Source organism: Ixodes scapularis, unplaced genomic scaffold (genome assembly GCF_016920785.2).
Source record: "Ixodes scapularis isolate PalLabHiFi unplaced genomic scaffold, ASM1692078v2 ptg000005l_1___fragment_3__unscaffolded, whole genome shotgun sequence".
In the NCBI taxonomy this organism is placed as follows: Eukaryota; Metazoa; Arthropoda; class Arachnida; order Ixodida; family Ixodidae; genus Ixodes; species Ixodes scapularis.
Genome location: NW_024609887.1, coordinates 1,810,022 through 1,826,436, shown reverse-complemented (window position 1 = coordinate 1,826,436; position 16,415 = coordinate 1,810,022). Strand labels below are relative to the sequence as shown.

Sequence of the window (16,415 nt, the reverse complement as noted above, 5' to 3'; positions counted from 1 at the left end):
TCAGACGACTTGAAGGTGAAAGCCCAAGTGCTGATGCGTTAAAGACAGACAGATGATTTACGGATGTGGCGGTACCCCTCTGGCCGTGGCGGAGTGGTACCGTGTCGAACTACTGAATGAAAGGACGCTGGTTTGACGTCAGCTGAGGGACAAGAGCGAAAAGTCTTTTCGGAGGAATGCAGCGCCTCCACCGATTCTGGCACAAGCAACGCCATCTCGTGGTCCAGTGGTGAACCGTGGGTTTTGGTACCTTTCGTGTTGCTGGTTTTCGTACCTTTCGCGTCTCAACGTGTTTTCGCTCAAGAACTTTGAAGGTCGACTAAACGATGAGACACATAGGCTTTCGCCTTAAAAACATATTTGGTGATCCGCAGCCACATGTGAAAGTTACAAGAACCATGGTGCCCCGTCATTGGAAGTACATCGATGTCAACAAAACCAGTCTCTTTCCGCTGCTATACCAGTTGTTCGCCCCGTGGTGGACCACCTTTCGTCTCTATCGCTTGCAGTGACCTTTCGCGACGCTAATCCTCGAAAAGTCGACGATTACGGCGGGAGGAGCCTGAAGAGGAAACCCAACAGGAAAAAAGTTCCCAGTGACGTCATTTGAAAAAATGACCGCATCTCCACGTGGTGAATGATGTTGATTGGAGCGAAGCTCTGGTGGTGCTGATGATACTGATTTTGTTCATAGGCAGTGCTGATGGTGCTGACTTCTTTTTTTATTGCTCATAGGTAGTGCCAAGTTCCGGGTTGCATTTCGATTCATTATTACTGCTTTATGGTCGGTGAAATGCAGAGCCAGTGGTTCTTCTAGCGGATCAGCTTGGATCCGCTAGAAGCCGTGGGAACGCATGTTCACCGCTTAAGGGGGGACACTGGCTAGAGGTCAAACTTTTGAACTACTCAAGTGATCAAAATGAAATTTACAGGGGAGATTTAGCTTCAGATATAGGTGTACTGTGCAAACTTTCAGCTCCCTAGGACAAATTTACATACCTGCGTAAGATGATGTGTCACTTTTCATTAAGAAATGTATGATATGCAAATGAAGCTAATAAGCATCACTTTGACTGCTTGAATAGAAAGTGGGAGATATGGGACCTCAGGCTATCTAGTTTTAATAACTTCAATGCAAATATTTCAGGAAGAGTTATTACCTCAAAATATGAGATGCATATCTGTCCTATGTCAATTTTTGAAAACTTAGTTTTTTATCACTGAGGACTTCAACTTAAAACAAAATAAAGTAGATAGCCCGATTCCCCAGTAAATTTCAGTTCAGAAACATCTTGATTGTGGTACCCAAAAACTTTTACCTTCGAACAAAAGAATCCTTCGTATGAATTTTGCAGCAAAAAGTGGAACTGAGAAAAATGCATCTGAACATTGAACTCCTTTACTTTGTTACTGCCCCACAATGTGTTGAAAATATTTTATATCAATGGAACTATTTGGCGTATGGTTATCAAATTTGGTGTAAGGGTTTATATAACTGAAAACCTTAAAATTTAAAAATAGATTTAAAAAAAAAAAATTAGAATTTAGGCCCATGTCCCCCCTTAAGTCAACGGTTTATGTCAGAAAGAGAATGTGTGGTATGGAATGTGTTTATATACGCATTTGACCACAGCGCCCTCTCGTCTATAAACGTTGAGCCAATGCATGCAAAATTTAAAGCGATTATATATGCATTTGACCGCAGCGCCCTCTCCTGTATAGACGTTGAGCGGCTACACGCAACCTTTCATCCATGACAGAAACCCCAGCTCTTGAGTTACTACCACATCTCAGAGCCCCCTACTCGTCCTGCAGTCGTGGCCGAGTGGTTAAGGCGATGGACTAGAAATCCATTGGGGTCTCCCCGCACAGGTTCGAATCCTGTCGACTGCGCAAACATTTTTTCTTTTTATGTGAGCACGGACGCCGGCCAGACGGACAAGGCTAGACCCTAGGGAGCTTCGCCCCTAATACGGTGAAAGTTGAGGGGTACGCAAATTTTTGATTTGTCTCATTTTTTTAAAAAACTAGCACACGCTTAGTATAGGTTTCAAATCATTGTACAGGTGACACAGACTAACTCTTCTAGTTAGCTGGCCAAAATTTGAAACTCCCAAATTTTTTTTCTCTCTGAAAAAGCCGACAGTGTGTCGTCAACGCATTGTCAGCTTTCTCTTTCACCGGACGACTAGAGAATGCTAGGGTATGCACAGTCTATTTGGGATCTGGTTGGAGCTCGCTAATTACATCAGTTGAAGCCATATGCGACATACTGTCGAGACCGGTTACGGTGAAGTCCACGGGAATCACCTCGCTATATCCGCTATTTCGTTCTAACCGACTTCGGTTAACGAAGTGCAAAAGGGAATGGGAAATTGTGATTGCTTCGCTGTAGCCACTCTTTCGTTATAACTGACTTCGTTATAACTGGTTTCAACAGTATAGGTTAGTTTCTTTTTTTTTTTTTTTTTTCAAATCAACCGTCCAACTTTAAGCATTTCCGCAATGCAAGCCAATATTTCACTCCCACATCTATCAACTCGCAGATAAATCATTTGTCTTAGCTCATTTAAAAAAACTTATGACAAAATAGCTTTGTGCGAAGGACTAATTTCGTGTCCTGTTCTTTGTCTCCTTGCACGTCGATCACCACCTTAAAGCTGACATTCCTCGTACAGTGTAGACCGCATATAATGTATGTCGCGGGAGTCGCAAAAATCCGCACTATAAGCGGTACCGCGTTATAACCAAAACATCAATTTTTCAGGCCAAAATACATGCCATGAGACTACTTACCTTTGTAAAAGAATTTACTTTATGTTAGGTGAAAAATAAAGCTTAGTTTGAGGAAAGTCTTTATTTCACCAGACTAGAACAGTTCTGTCTCAAGTGTGTCACACATTTTGAAAGAAATGAGCGACCTTTGCCTGGCGCAACCTTTTTACAGCGTCGCGGGTTGCGGACGGACGTTGCGAGCGTTCAGGATTGCTAACCCTAATCACTTTTCTCCGGCGATGAAAACGCGTGAAAATTCGCATCCTTTATACGGTACGCGCCAGTAATACCTTCAACTTGAGCACAGGCATGAAATGCTCCAAATAAGAAATCCGGGCGATGTTCGAAAACACAGAAAGCACCACTCTAGTCGAAGTAAACAAACACGACGACACGGGCGTTTCTGCCGTCTTGAGAGTGCCCCCACGACATCGCCGCACGAGTAGGTGGATCTTCGCTTCTAGTACGTGCTGGGTTATCATAACGACACACAACGAAAATTCACAGTCTAGGGTAGCGCTTTTACGCGGAATGATGAGCCTCCATCACGCAATCTACGTCGACGATCAAAACCAACGCCATGTTTGCGGATAGACGCAGCCGGCCCGCGACCGCAGAGGAGGAGAAGCGTTGTAATAGAGGTTGGGGGGGAAAGGAGAGAGCCAATAGTGTGTACGCACTGCCGGCATGCAACGCGCGCGAACACTTCTCCTCGACCTGCGATTGGTCTGTCGTTGCGCTTGTTTCCAACCATCGCAGCGGAGGGACGCACGCACGAGAACGACACGTGCATGCGTCCCTCCGTCGCTATTAGGGATGCCGCAAACTTTTTTCGAATCGAAGTTTCGATGATCGAATCAAGCGGTTCGAAAGGTTCGAAAGATTTCGGTTTTTCGAATTGTCTATATCGTAAAATTCGACGGAGGTCGAATTTTCGAACTTGTTAAGCTAAGAAGTTCGACGCTTTTCGAACCGTCGAACTTATTACGCTAAAAAATTCGATCTTTTTCGAACTTTCGAATTTATTGCGCTGCAAGGTTCGATGCTTGTCGAACTTTCGAACTTGACTGACCAAAAAATTCGATGAATTTCGAACTTTCGAACTTATTTATGAAGAGAATTCGAAAAGTTTCGAACTTTCGAATTCTGAAAAGTCAGAAGTTCGAAGAACTTCGAACTTTTAGGGTAAAAGTTCGACGTTCGTCGAACTTCGAAAGACCGGCGGACGGTTTCATTTGATTTCAAGTAGTGGGGTACATTCGTAATTTTTTTTTCTCGAACTTTTACATGCGGTGCTGCGTTCCTTACGAAAGACAATGTCGTTTATTTCAATGTTCTGGCATGCTTAGGTTTAAAGAAATAAATCCCCGAAGGGGCGAGGAACGACGACGGGTTTTTGACGATTATCGTTTGTGCCAGATTTGAAGCACGCTGCAGCCGGAGCTATTCATGGTAGATAAGTTATACTTTTTTAAGAATGATCTATGTATAGCCTAGGTAAGTGCCGTCTTAAGATGTGATTATTGTTATTCAACGTGAGTTTCCAAGAAATGTCCAAACATGTATCTGCATGCAATTATGACCTAAACTTGATATTTATTTTCGTCTAAGTTGTTTGAGGTATCGCATTGAAATTAACACCACAGACAGTACATATCATTGCCATCTGCAGAATACAAAATAATATATTTATTGTTTTTTCACGTTAAGGAATAAATTAACTCATGGGAGAAGATTTCTAGTAGTGTTCAAGTTCAACACGTCATTAAAAGAAAACTTTTTTTTTTTTTCGCTTCACGTTCCTGGGACGTGTTTCTTTTAGCCTGTACACATTTTGGTAAAAGAAACTTGTTTCGAAGTTCTGAACCTCTGAATATGCAAGAATAGAACACTTCCGACGAATTCTTGATAGTTTTTTTTTTCTCCTGCTTTTTATTCCCGCATTTATTCTTTTTTTTTTCTTTTGTTACTATCGGCACAGGTGTTTAGGTCGAAAAAACAGCTTTGAACTTCCGAACCACTAAGCATGTGACGAGCAGTGCCTTCTGACAACGAGTTTCTAACAATGACCATCTACGCAACCTTTGATGCAGTGAAGAGCGACATTAGCTATACATATGCATAAATAATTTCAGATTAAAATAAGCTTGACCACGCCCTCTTTCCCCGTATTGTTTTCTTTAACAGTCCGAAATATCTGGAAGGGGAAAGGAAACCGAAATCCCCCCCCCCCCCGCTACCCTCTTTCCCCGTTTTTCCTCTTCCGACGCCACTTGTATGGTAAAACGCTCCTCGACCTCGAGTTGTGTCGGCTTTTTGCGAGGCGATTCCTCCGTTCCTGAAAATAAACCTCCAGAACAATTACAAACTTAACTTACTATATGCCAGCGTCATTCGGGTGGCGTTCGATCGGATTACTACCAGCGTGCAGGGGGTGGCGAGGTAGTTGCCAGGTCGCTACAAGGTTTTTCTGAGCCTCAACCAACTGCTCGCCCCTGGCCGTTTCGAACTGGATGAGTCTCGTAAAACAGTCTGTTCGTGTGATCACTACTGCGTGATGCAGGTTAAAGTACCCCCCCCCCCCCCCCCCCCCCCCCCCCGGGCTGGCGGTCACAATTACTGATCTATGGTCACACGTCACTCTGCACTGCCAAATATTCCAGCACCATCCGGGACACTCGTCGTCTCATTTAATTGCCTGACCAACTTCGCAGAATCTAGATATCACACCCTAGCTTTTCTAAACTTGATTTTGTGAAAACCAGTGAGTCGTGAAAACGTTATTTGAAACTGAAACTGTGGAAAAACTTGAAAATCGGACTTCGAACTTTGAAAACTTGGATTAGAAAGAAATTCAAAATCATCGAAGTTTCTTTTTTTTTTTTTTTAATTTAGCGTTAAAAGAGAATCGAAACCTTCGAACTTTTCGAACTTTATGTAAAAAGAAATTCGAAATCATTGAATTGTTCGAACTTCATGTCTATAAAAATTCGAAGCGTTCGAAGTTTTCGAATTTTTTTTACAAAGAATTTCGAAATCTTCGAATTTATCGAACCTGAAGTAAAAAAACATTCGAAATATTCGAATTCAAAATTTTAGAAACCGTGAAAGCTTCGAACTTTTCGAATTCGAAAGTCCGCTGTGGACAAAAGTTGCGAATTTTTCGAAATCGAACCTCGGTCGGTACGAAAATATCGAAATTTTTCGAAATCGAACCTGAGTTAGCTTCGCAAATATCGAAACCTTTCGAAATCGAACCTAGGGTGGTTCGCGACATCCCTAGTCGCTATGGCAACTGCAGCCTCTCTCTTCGCATCTCCCGGTTTCTTCGAGCAACCTCCTTGCCCCGCGAGTGCCGCTCGCGGCTCGCGCCGTTATCTAGCGCCGCAATGGGAAGCGTGCTCGCTGCGCCGGTCAGTCGGCACGGCCGCCGGGCTCTTCCAGAAACCGCACTATAACCGGTATTTCCCTTCGCGCGCCTGCATTTTAAGCGGTATGTAAATACATGGAGTTCTATGGGAGGCGAACTGGTGGTTTAAAAAAGCCGCGTTATACCCGGTCCTGCACTATAAGCGGTTACGTTGTAAGTGGTCTATACTGTACCAATTCTAAAAAAGTTTCATAGATCTTTCGTACCACTCGCATCCCTCGAGCGGAGCCACCTCCCATCCTCCACTGCTTCAACTATTGGTTGCCATCTTTTTAGGGAAGCGGTGGTTAATTCATCGACCTAAATGTTTGCGTTGCGTGCTCTTCCCAGATAAACTTATCCGACCCTTTCCCCACTCCCGACCTGCGAGGCCTGGGGAGTAAATATATGGAGGGAAGGGATGGGCACTCACTTTCCAGAAAGGATGTCGTCCCGGATCTGGAGACACAGCTGATACCTGCAATCCAGAGGCAATGCTCCTTCAGCACTCCACTCTTACAAGCAAGTCACTCAACTGCCAAAAACCAGTGTTATTTGACTGCCTGCATGTGGGCTTGCAGGCCTATACAACAAATGCAGACCTATACAACAAATGGCGAGGCACGTATCAACCACAGGTGAATGCAACCTTTTGGGCGGTTTCATGTAAAAACTGTCCATTTAATAAAAAAAAAATATGTGAAAACATAACAAGCGATACCCCTTTTGAAGGCCCGTAGACAAGAAAAGCTGCAACTCTCGTGCGGCAATGCATTTCCAGTGGCCTTTGACGACTGCGAAGAACCACCATATTTATTCGCACATAGGCCGGCCATTTTCCCACAACCCTTAATCAGGGGTCAATCTACGATCGTAACCAAGAAATGTCGGTTTTTAAGAAGAATTTCCGGGCCAATCAACTCGTCCAAATGCTCTTCCGCATCAGCTGCCAGCTCGCCGGTGCAAAAACAGTTGAGGCTCGATACGCTACCCAATTTTGAAACGCTGGAAACGTAGGCAAAGAATGCATCGAGCACCCACCCTGGGAAACTACTGATAAGAGCGGTGCAGCTGCTTTCAAAAAAGAGGTTCAACCAAACCCCCGCAATGTTCCCCTACTGTTCCAACGGATCGAAGAGGGGCCTGCGCTACCGTGCGATTATCTCCGGCTTTTTGGCGGGCGCGTGCTCGGCACGTCTTGACGCAAGTTGGACGGCGTGTCTAAAGAGGCTCTGCGTGACCGCCTGGCGGGCGGGAGGGCGCACCTGGTGATGTCTTCCTGCAGCTGGGATGGGTCCGGGGGGTAGAACTTCACCTCGAAGGACATCTCCCACGGCCGGCCTGCACAGACGCTGCTCTGAGTCCCTCCCGTCCTCCCGGAGACACCCGACTGGCCACGCCTAGAGCGGCAACACTCCACCGCCATTTTTTAAATTTATTCTTTTTATTTACGAATACCGTTCACCACCAACAGGGACTCAGACGGGCAGAGGTTTCCATAGAAGGTATGATACAAATAACAAAGAACATGCAGGCGAGCTGGTGAACTTGTAACGTCCTGAACGCCCGAGACTTGAGAGCAAAAGTGCGGACAACATATACACAGTCTCTGTGTCTCGTCCACTTTTGTTCCTAAATCTCGGGTGTTCGATGCTTTGATACAACGCAAATTCTCGCATAATATACAAAAGGAAGCAAAAATAGAACCAAAACTATAACGTTAATTAGGCCTACAGTAAACTTATAAAAGCAAAAAAAAAAAAAAGAAACATTTGGCACTTTGATAGTACAAAAATATATCTGAACAGTCAACAGCAATTACCGCTTCCCGTGGCGAGAAAAACAACATACTTAAAAGACCCCCGAAGAGAAAAAAAAAAGAATTTTTTAAACTGTTTGGTTGGAACACGCGTGTCAAAAAATTGACTTTACACAAAAATTTTTTTTTTTAGATTAGTATTTACAAAGAGAGATCTATTTTGAAATCGTGTGCGCAATGTCCACGACGTCACGGGATGGTCACTCGCTCAACGAGATGGTAATTTGCTCTTTCCACCTCACAGTGAAGGCGAAGCCAATCCACTCCACCCCCACAAGCCCCAAATGCTGAGAGAGAAAACAAGTGGAAAGGAGGTGACTACCCACTAAATCGCATCTCGCACCGTCAAAATTGCTCTAAAATTTTTTTTTTTCACGTAAGATTAATTTTTTGACATGCATGTCCCAATCGGAGTGTTTAAAAACACTTTTTATTTTTCTCTTCAGGGAACCTCTAACGGGATACGCATAATACATAAAAGCCTAGTGGAGCAGGCGCAACTGGCACTAGTTGTGACTTGGAAATGCGGACCTCCAGAGCTCTAGATGTGGTGACCAGAAGCTTGGCTGACATCTTTCTAGGGGAATGAGTTGAGCTAGTTGGTTATGATACATTATGGATGGAACCAGCTGAACATTTAAGGAAGGAGACACAGAAAAGACAACCAACGAGTGGTTGTCTTTTCTGTGTCTCCTTCCTTAAATGTTCAGCTAGTTCCACCCATAATAGTCTTTCTAGCTTCGTCGCGGACCGTTTCTAATGTTTCCAGAGGATGGAAAAGCGCTTCCCGCAATTTTGGATGAATTTTCAAAGAAATAGCAAGGGCAGTCTCGAGCAACGAGGTGGTTCGAGTGTCGTTACCCTGAAGCGTGGCTCATCCAGTGCCTCCATTTCCCCTTCGGCCCGCCGTGCCACACTCACGTTTTATCTGCTTTGCGAGGTTCTTCTCCAGGTTCACCCAGTTCTGAAATCACAGGCGGGAATCAGTCCGGACACTCCTCCCCCATTTGCATTTCTTATACCCTGCCTTTGCACGGCCAAATCGACCGTCACGCGTGAACTAAAGCTAAAAAATCTTTGACGCTAGCTATCAAACAAGCTTGACCGTTCCTTCGATGCTGTCATCACTTTAGTAAACTGCGCAACAAACCTAAAATAAAAGTAAGCTTACTTCTCTTTTATTTTTTCTGCTAAAAGATATTCCCATCGACACGCTAATTACAAATATTAAAACGAGTACCCAATTTTCCGATGTATGGTTCGTGGACTCTGCATGTTCAAAAGTTACCATTTTACCCAGAGCAGACTATCTAAAGGTGCGACTATGCAAGGTTTTGTATTTTTTTTAGATTGTTCACTGCGACAAGACATGAAGAATTTTATGAATAACAAAGTATATTAAAGGTGCACTAAAGATGTTTCTGAATCGTCTGTTCTTGGCGACAGCTGATTCTACAAGATCTTAGCATCCCAGAAAACGAAAAATTTGCTTGTGCGACGTCTATTTTCCTATTAAAAATGTGACTGAAGTTCGTGCCATGCCCCTTTCTGAGCGGAAAAATCTGGAGCACAGAATTGAGTGGAGGCACTGGCGGCGTGATGACGGGCGCGCATCAGCCAATTGCAAGCCACCTCTTTCGGAAAGGCAGCTTGCGATTGGCTGATGCATGCCCGTAGTCACAAAATTTACCATTCATGGTCAATACATATATTTTTTTTACTAAGTTTTGCCACACAGCACAAAGAAATAAACAAAAAACGAAAGGAAATTCATTTTATTTAATGCGAAAGCATTATCTATGTTATGGAGCGGAGCTGGCGGCGTCTGTAACCGCAAAAAAACGCGACAGAAATGCCCATTCTCCCATTGGCTGAGCAAATGGCTCCTAGATAGCTATTGGTGGCCACTTCACGAGATCTCGCGCTCGGCCGCCGCTCTCGTGGCAGGCATTGCCAGAAAGGAGGGGGAGGGGTCCTGCGGCCGTTTCACAAGAGCACATGTTTGGCCGCCAATCGCAACCTCAGCAGTAACGAAATGTGGCCGTCCACGCCAGTACACCGCAGATGAACTCAGAGAGCAGAAGAACCAAATTCATGCTTTCGCATTAACAACTCATAAGAAGTGCTTAGGTGTTTTCGGAAGTTTTTAATTATAAGCCATAAAAGGTGGCAAGTGCTTTTTGAAATTTCAAGATATTTCTTATGGTTACTATTAAGTCCACTAGATTGTTTCAATTGTTTATAGAAAACTATGCAAGAGGGACAATTCAAATCTGCTGGTCCTAGGAATAGATGAACGCAGTTGGTAAGAGTTATCCAAGCGACAGGAGCCACGAGGTGCAGGTGTGCTGTGTAGGTTTTTCTGCAAAGGAAAGTAAAGTTTGTGCAGTATTCTTTGGGTGGATATTGGTCCGCACATTTGTGTCCCTGTAGCCTCTTCTGCACTGCCTGCTTTGTTTCTTATGGCGCTTCCTTCCCGGCGGACCGACGCGCAAGGCACGCAACCGGAGGTGGCTTACCCGCGTGTCCTCGGCATCCCGGTAGGTGAGTCCGAAGTAGTCCCGCTCCAGCAGGTTCACATACTCGCAGACACGGTCGAAGACGTCCTCTCCCGTGGCCTTGCGCTGCAAAGAGGACCGAGCCTCCAGGTGGGTCTCGAGCCACCGAAGAAGCTATGCCCGGCTATCTTCACTCATCTGGCACGCACCACCATTTTGATGCTTAATGCAGCGCGGGCAAAAGTGGCAAAAGTTACGATAAAAAATGAAAGCCGAATTAGAGCACAGCTCTTGAGGAGGAGGAGGGAAGGGTACTGAGGGGAGGGTGTATTCCTCCTCCCTTGTGATCCTGCCTGCTACTCCTGAACGAAAGGGTTCCGGTTCGAAGCCAGCCAAAGGAACAAGAGATAAAAGCCTTTAAAAATCATTTTTCGGAGTAATGAGAATTCAGATTCATCCCCCCTGCTCCCCTCCTATTCTGCCCCTCCCCTCACGGGGGTCACGTGATCTCGGGGGGGGGGGGGGGGGGGGGGGATTACTTGACCTCTGGACCTGGGGGGGTCACGTGACCAAAGGGGAGGGGGGGGTCACGTGACCTCACGGCTACGCCGACGGCGACGCTGCTCAAGCCGGAAACGGGCACCCAAGAGCTGCGCTCTAAAAATGAAACTTCTGCAGCTTTAGATGTGGCATCGGGAGACTCAGGCGATGGCATTCTGCTCCTTCGCAAACTGTCCTAACATTCCCGGAGGACAGAAAACTGTTCCCATGATTTCCACTAAAACTTTAAGAGGGGCAGCAATGACTTTAAGCACAAAGATGGAGGAAGCGTAATCGCTACGAAGGGCAGCCCCTTTAGCAGCTCTGGGTGGGTTCACACAGCCACGGGCGTCGCCCACGCACATTCCCAAAAGTGGCACATCTCCACAACTGTGAAAGAGGGTTTGAGTTCTTCCGACGAACTCCTGGCCACCAGCGAGACATCCCAGGCCTTAGGGGGCGCTAAACTATTTTCTGCTATCATTTTGTGGTTTGTGAAGAGTTCACCTCATCATGCGCTTTTTGGCACAGTTTCTATGGTTTAATGTCAGACATAGTTTCTCGCGCCCCTTAATTGATGGTGCAAGGTTATCATTTTCAAAGTTTGAATTTCATATCTGTTTAGTTTTGGTATAGTAGCCACAATCAGCCTAGTTAGCTGCTATAAAAATAGTCGCTATCATCTTGTATTTAATTCACCTTGAAATTTTTTGTTTTCAGTATGGCAGCCAAAACTAGTATAATTTCACTTGCAATGCAAAACTGGGCTGCACTGCCAATTCAAAAATGACATCAAATGGGCAGTGTGGCGAGGCGGAATGGACCTTTTTCCAGTAAGGAGTGCCCCATGACGGTTTCGCCGCCTACTACAAATGGAGGGCAACCGGACTCGCCTTCTCCCATAGGAACAGATTAGTGTCGCAAGAAAACAGTGCCCCCCAAAAATGGCGAAAAGGCGGTCATGGTCAAGTGAAAAGGGTGTGCGCGTGCGCAGACGCTTACTGGAAAAAGGTCCATTCTTAAATTCCATGGATAATGCTGGTGACAGTGACGACGAAGTTGACTATGTTTTGCTCATCGAGTGATGAAGACGGCAGCGGTGACTCTCTTGATTTCTAACTTTTTTCTAAGAAATTATTTCAATGCTTAGCACGCTCAACTGGGTAGTGAGTTAATAAATAATAATGCCCCATAAAATTCGTCACATCGCATAAAGGTGTTCTTGAATATATTTTTCGCATATTTATACCGTGTTTTAAAGCTTTTAGAGTGTTACATAAGTAAAACAACTTTCACGCAATATTTCCTAGAAAAATTGTTAAAATACCGTCTTATCAGCTTGAAAAAAATCTGAGGAATGCTGTCAGAAAGTTTATTTCCTGTAACTAGAGTATTTGTTTCTTGAAAAAATTATTTTTTACATGCCGTCACCATCTAAATTGGCTTGTCTGCGCACGACGCCGACGAGCGTGGACGAGCAACACTCCATAACGTAGCCATGTTAGAGAGTTGAGTCTAATCATACTCCCTTGTACAGCATCGCAGAGCACAGTGAAATGGCGCATGTTGTATCGCGAGCGCCCGGTTCCTGTCGCTAGGACGTCGTTCTGCACTAAAATGCAGTTAAGTAGAGGCGTGCGTACGGGCCCTTGAGGCTCGTTCAAACTTGCAGAATCGCAGGTTAATCCGCGGAGAAATTGATGCCGGAGGTGGAATCCCCTTGCTGGTGACGTAATATATTTGATCATAGAAGCAATCGGTCCAAAACCGATTTTTCCTGAGCAGAATAAGTTTCCACGCCGTCACAGCCAATCGGAATGCACAAAGAAAATGGCGCTTGCCGGCGTCACATCCTGGAAAAGTCGCCCGAGTTGTTGGGGTTGTGGGGTTCCGCCGGAGTTGTCAAAGTACCCAAGTAGTGCAAATGGTGCTGTCCTGCCGTGTCGCTGTGTCGACAGAAATGCTGATCGAGACTCAATTATTCAGCCCAGTTCGACAAGAGGCATCTGAGCAACGAAGACAGTGCCCACAAAGAAGATAGCGGAATAAAATTGGCGCGAATGGTACGTACACACCCCGTCTCCGTTTGCTTGGTATTTTATTATTGCTTTCTCGGATTGGCGAGAGAACATTAGGCATTTTCTCGGCACAGCGGGTTCGCATTAATTGCAAGGGGAAGTATGCGAGAGCATTTTTTCTATCACCATTCGAGCCATGTGCATTCTGCTCCAATATCTGCGAAAGACCGGAGCCGTGCGAACACAGTGGGTGGCAACAAACGCGAACGGTGCCATCTTTTTCTGCCTAGTGAATTCGATCGGCGACGAGAGAGTTTTTCGCAAGTGTGAATGCAGCCTTCGTCCCACCGCCATGGTTGCCTGGAAAGAGTCTCCAATCGGCCTGTTTACCTTCCCATCTCACCCATGTGTCCAAAGTGGTACCAAGGTGGCAAAAAATTGGTTACAGCAGCCGGCAGACCAGTGGATGCGAAATCTTCCAGCTCCCGAAGCTTCCACGGACCGTCCAGCTAGAGAGTCCCCCGCAGCAGCACAACATTCTGCCACCACCGAAATCACGGTTGGCAATAGCCTAACAGTTGTACCGTGTCACCAGGCGGAAACAGAGCGATCACGTTTGAGGACTCGGTAAAAATGCCACTACAGCCCGAGAGTCGTAAGTACCATCCAGAAAATGCACTCACGTCCACCTGGCACTCGTAGTCAGACCCGTCCAACAGGTGGACACGGCAGGCCGTGCTGGCCCGTCCCCTGAGCACGCCCGAGCGCCGGGACTTGCTCGAGGGACTGGACTCAGGGGGCCCATTCTCCGGGGACTTCTCCTCCTTCTCTTGCGCCATGGCCTCCCCGTAGAGGCGCTCTGCTCACCCTGCGAGAGATTGCAAAAGGTCGGCTCGGGCCCTGCAGTCAGAGGCCCCCTTCTGGAACGACCTCGCTCTGGAGCAAACGATTCGCATGTCCAAAAAACCTACCCACATCCGTCGTCACTCTCTCTGCGTTACTGCACGACGTGACCCGAGGGAATGACTCGGACCTGCTAGAGCGGGGGTCAGCAGCCCGCGAGGCAGTATTATGCGGCCTCCGAGAAGCTAGTAAAAAATTCCCCCCCTCCCCTCCCTCCCCCCGCACATACACCACAAGACGAAAGGTACAAAAGGTATAATTGGTTGCAAATCTGGTGTAATGGAACCTGTTAATTTTTAAATGGCACGCCTCAGGTCTAGTTCACTATTCACATCCATTGTATTACCTATCGGCAATTGCTGTATATCGAGGTAATGCATTGGGAATCGGTAATTAAGGCTTGTCGTATTTAGCATAAACTTTCTGCAATCACGACTTGCACCGTGGTTCATTTCAAGAGTTTTGTTGCACACAGAGGCTTACTATGGGGACGGCCAGCACTACACAAAAACGGCAAGAATTTTGCAGTTTTTTTTTTTACCTACGTGAAAACGTCTTTGCAGAGCCTTCCTGGTCCCGATTGGCTGTGTGACTTGACATTGTTGGCTGTTATCTCGGATCTCCCTAATGACCGAGACTTAAGATTAGTCTCCGGCCGATTTTTCGAACGCCCATAATTCGGACTTTTTCAGTATTTCGGACCCAAAGGAGGAACCACGACCTACCCAGATAGAAATAGTGCATATTCACAACTGATGAAGTCCGACAGCTCAATTTTTCTGACAAAATCGTCGCGAGCAATCAGTGGGAAACTCCACCGAGAAGCCGCCATTTAAGATTCTACCATAAAATCCTGAGAAATGCCCCAACCTCTGAAAGATAAACCACCCCCATTACTGGCTTCATTTGCTATTTTCTTCTAAAAATCAAAAGATAGCCCATTCCTAGTAATCATAGTGTTCGGATCAGTGATGACCTTGGTGCAAATGCGTCTAGTTAGCTATGACGGGATATAAACGAACATTGCTGACTGGGAAGTACAGTCATCTTTGCTTCGTTGCCCCTTGCTGCGATAACAAGCTTGACAGACATTGCACACCAAAAGTTAGCCCACTCCTTATTTTCAAACAATTTTCTCTGAATTTTAGGTAGGCTTTCTCTCGGGATTTTACGACATGGCTCGGCAGCGCTACTTCAGTACTGCTAAGCCCTACCGCTATGTGATGCTATGCTATGACTTCTTTTTTCTCTAGCTGCATATCATTATCATAATTAGTTACCATTTTGCATTGTTCATTTGTCATTCTGCAGTTGTGGACTCGTGCCTCTCTCCCGTCTCGGGGAATCATGTTTTCAGATTACCCTGGCTTGGACGTCATGGCCCCATCTGTTCTTCTGCTGCCACAAAGCGTCGCTAAGAAGCACAGAAGGCAGCGATTCTCAAGCTAATAGAAAGCGGCCGACCACAAGCGGAGGAATAACCTAAAGCAAGGCACTATTGATGACTTTTTAAGCCCACTTAAATGTAATAAAGGCAAGTTTTCTAATCTGCAAAGTTTTTGGGCGTTTTTTCGGTCCCTGCGAAGTCCGAACAATCGGTAGACAACTGTATAAAGACATGAAAAACCTGTGGTGGTAAGCTCATAGACGCTAACGTTTTTGAGCTGAACCTCGAGGTCTCCCGACACCAAAAATCTCTATCATAAAAAATTATATAATTTTCCCTTGTGAAGAATTTTGTAGGAGGAACGAGTAGACTGTTCTACGAAAAACTATCTGTATGATAGTACTCTATATGAATAGGGTCGGAGTCGGGATTCCTGGTTTTGCAATATACTCGAACGACATCAACATTTTTCAAAATTCGCTCAAGACAGACCTTCACCAAGTTCACGAGGCTTACGAGATAAAATTTGCTGATCAGCTGATCACAAAACAGATAACAATTTGTAGGATGGGTTTCCAGCAAACGATCTCGTCAGGTTTTGCCCTGGTATTCCCGAATCAAAGTTTTAAAATCTCGAAAGCTCGCAGCAGCTTTGATTTCAAGGTCCTTACATAATGTACATCGGCAAGCATATTTTTTTAAAGATGAGACCGTAAAGTCCAACATGTGTTTGTGAATGAACAATAAGCTAGCATCTCCAAAAAGCTTTACAGCTGTCCGTTTTTAGCTTTAATGTGAATGTTTGCATCCTGTCGAGCAATACTAAATACCAAAACTCCCACTGAGAGGGGTCTCGAGCAATCTTAAGTTATGTCTGCCTAAATAAAAAAAAACATTTACAAAACAAGAATTGACGGCAACAGAAGGTACTCACGCAACTGAAATTTTATTTGATAAGCATTAACCTTACAACAGTTCTACAAAAAAAAAGAAGAAAAATTGCATGTTTTTTTTTTGTTTTAAGAACAAAGGCTCCTTATCAATCGAGGCCAAGGAAAGCTCGCTG

The 16,415-nt window shown here is 45.3% G+C and overlaps 1 protein-coding gene and 1 non-coding gene across 2 annotated transcripts in view; one reads left to right on the top strand and one right to left on the bottom strand.

Moving 5' to 3' along the window:
* The window catches only part of LOC8036017 (protein 4.1 homolog), a 66,880-nt gene that overhangs the window by 42,874 nt on the left and 7,591 nt on the right, over positions 1-16,415 (bottom strand). Inside the window, 5 exon segments of the mRNA XM_029976145.3 lie at positions 6,618-6,662; positions 7,450-7,525; positions 8,925-8,967; positions 10,523-10,627; positions 13,743-13,927. Coding sequence (XP_029832005.2) covers positions 6,618-6,662; positions 7,450-7,525; positions 8,925-8,967; positions 10,523-10,627; positions 13,743-13,898 — 425 coding nt within the window. The 5' untranslated portion in view covers positions 13,899-13,927.
* On the top strand, positions 1,812-1,893 carry Trnas-aga. The gene has a single exon. It is a non-coding gene; the product is annotated as a tRNA-Ser (tRNA).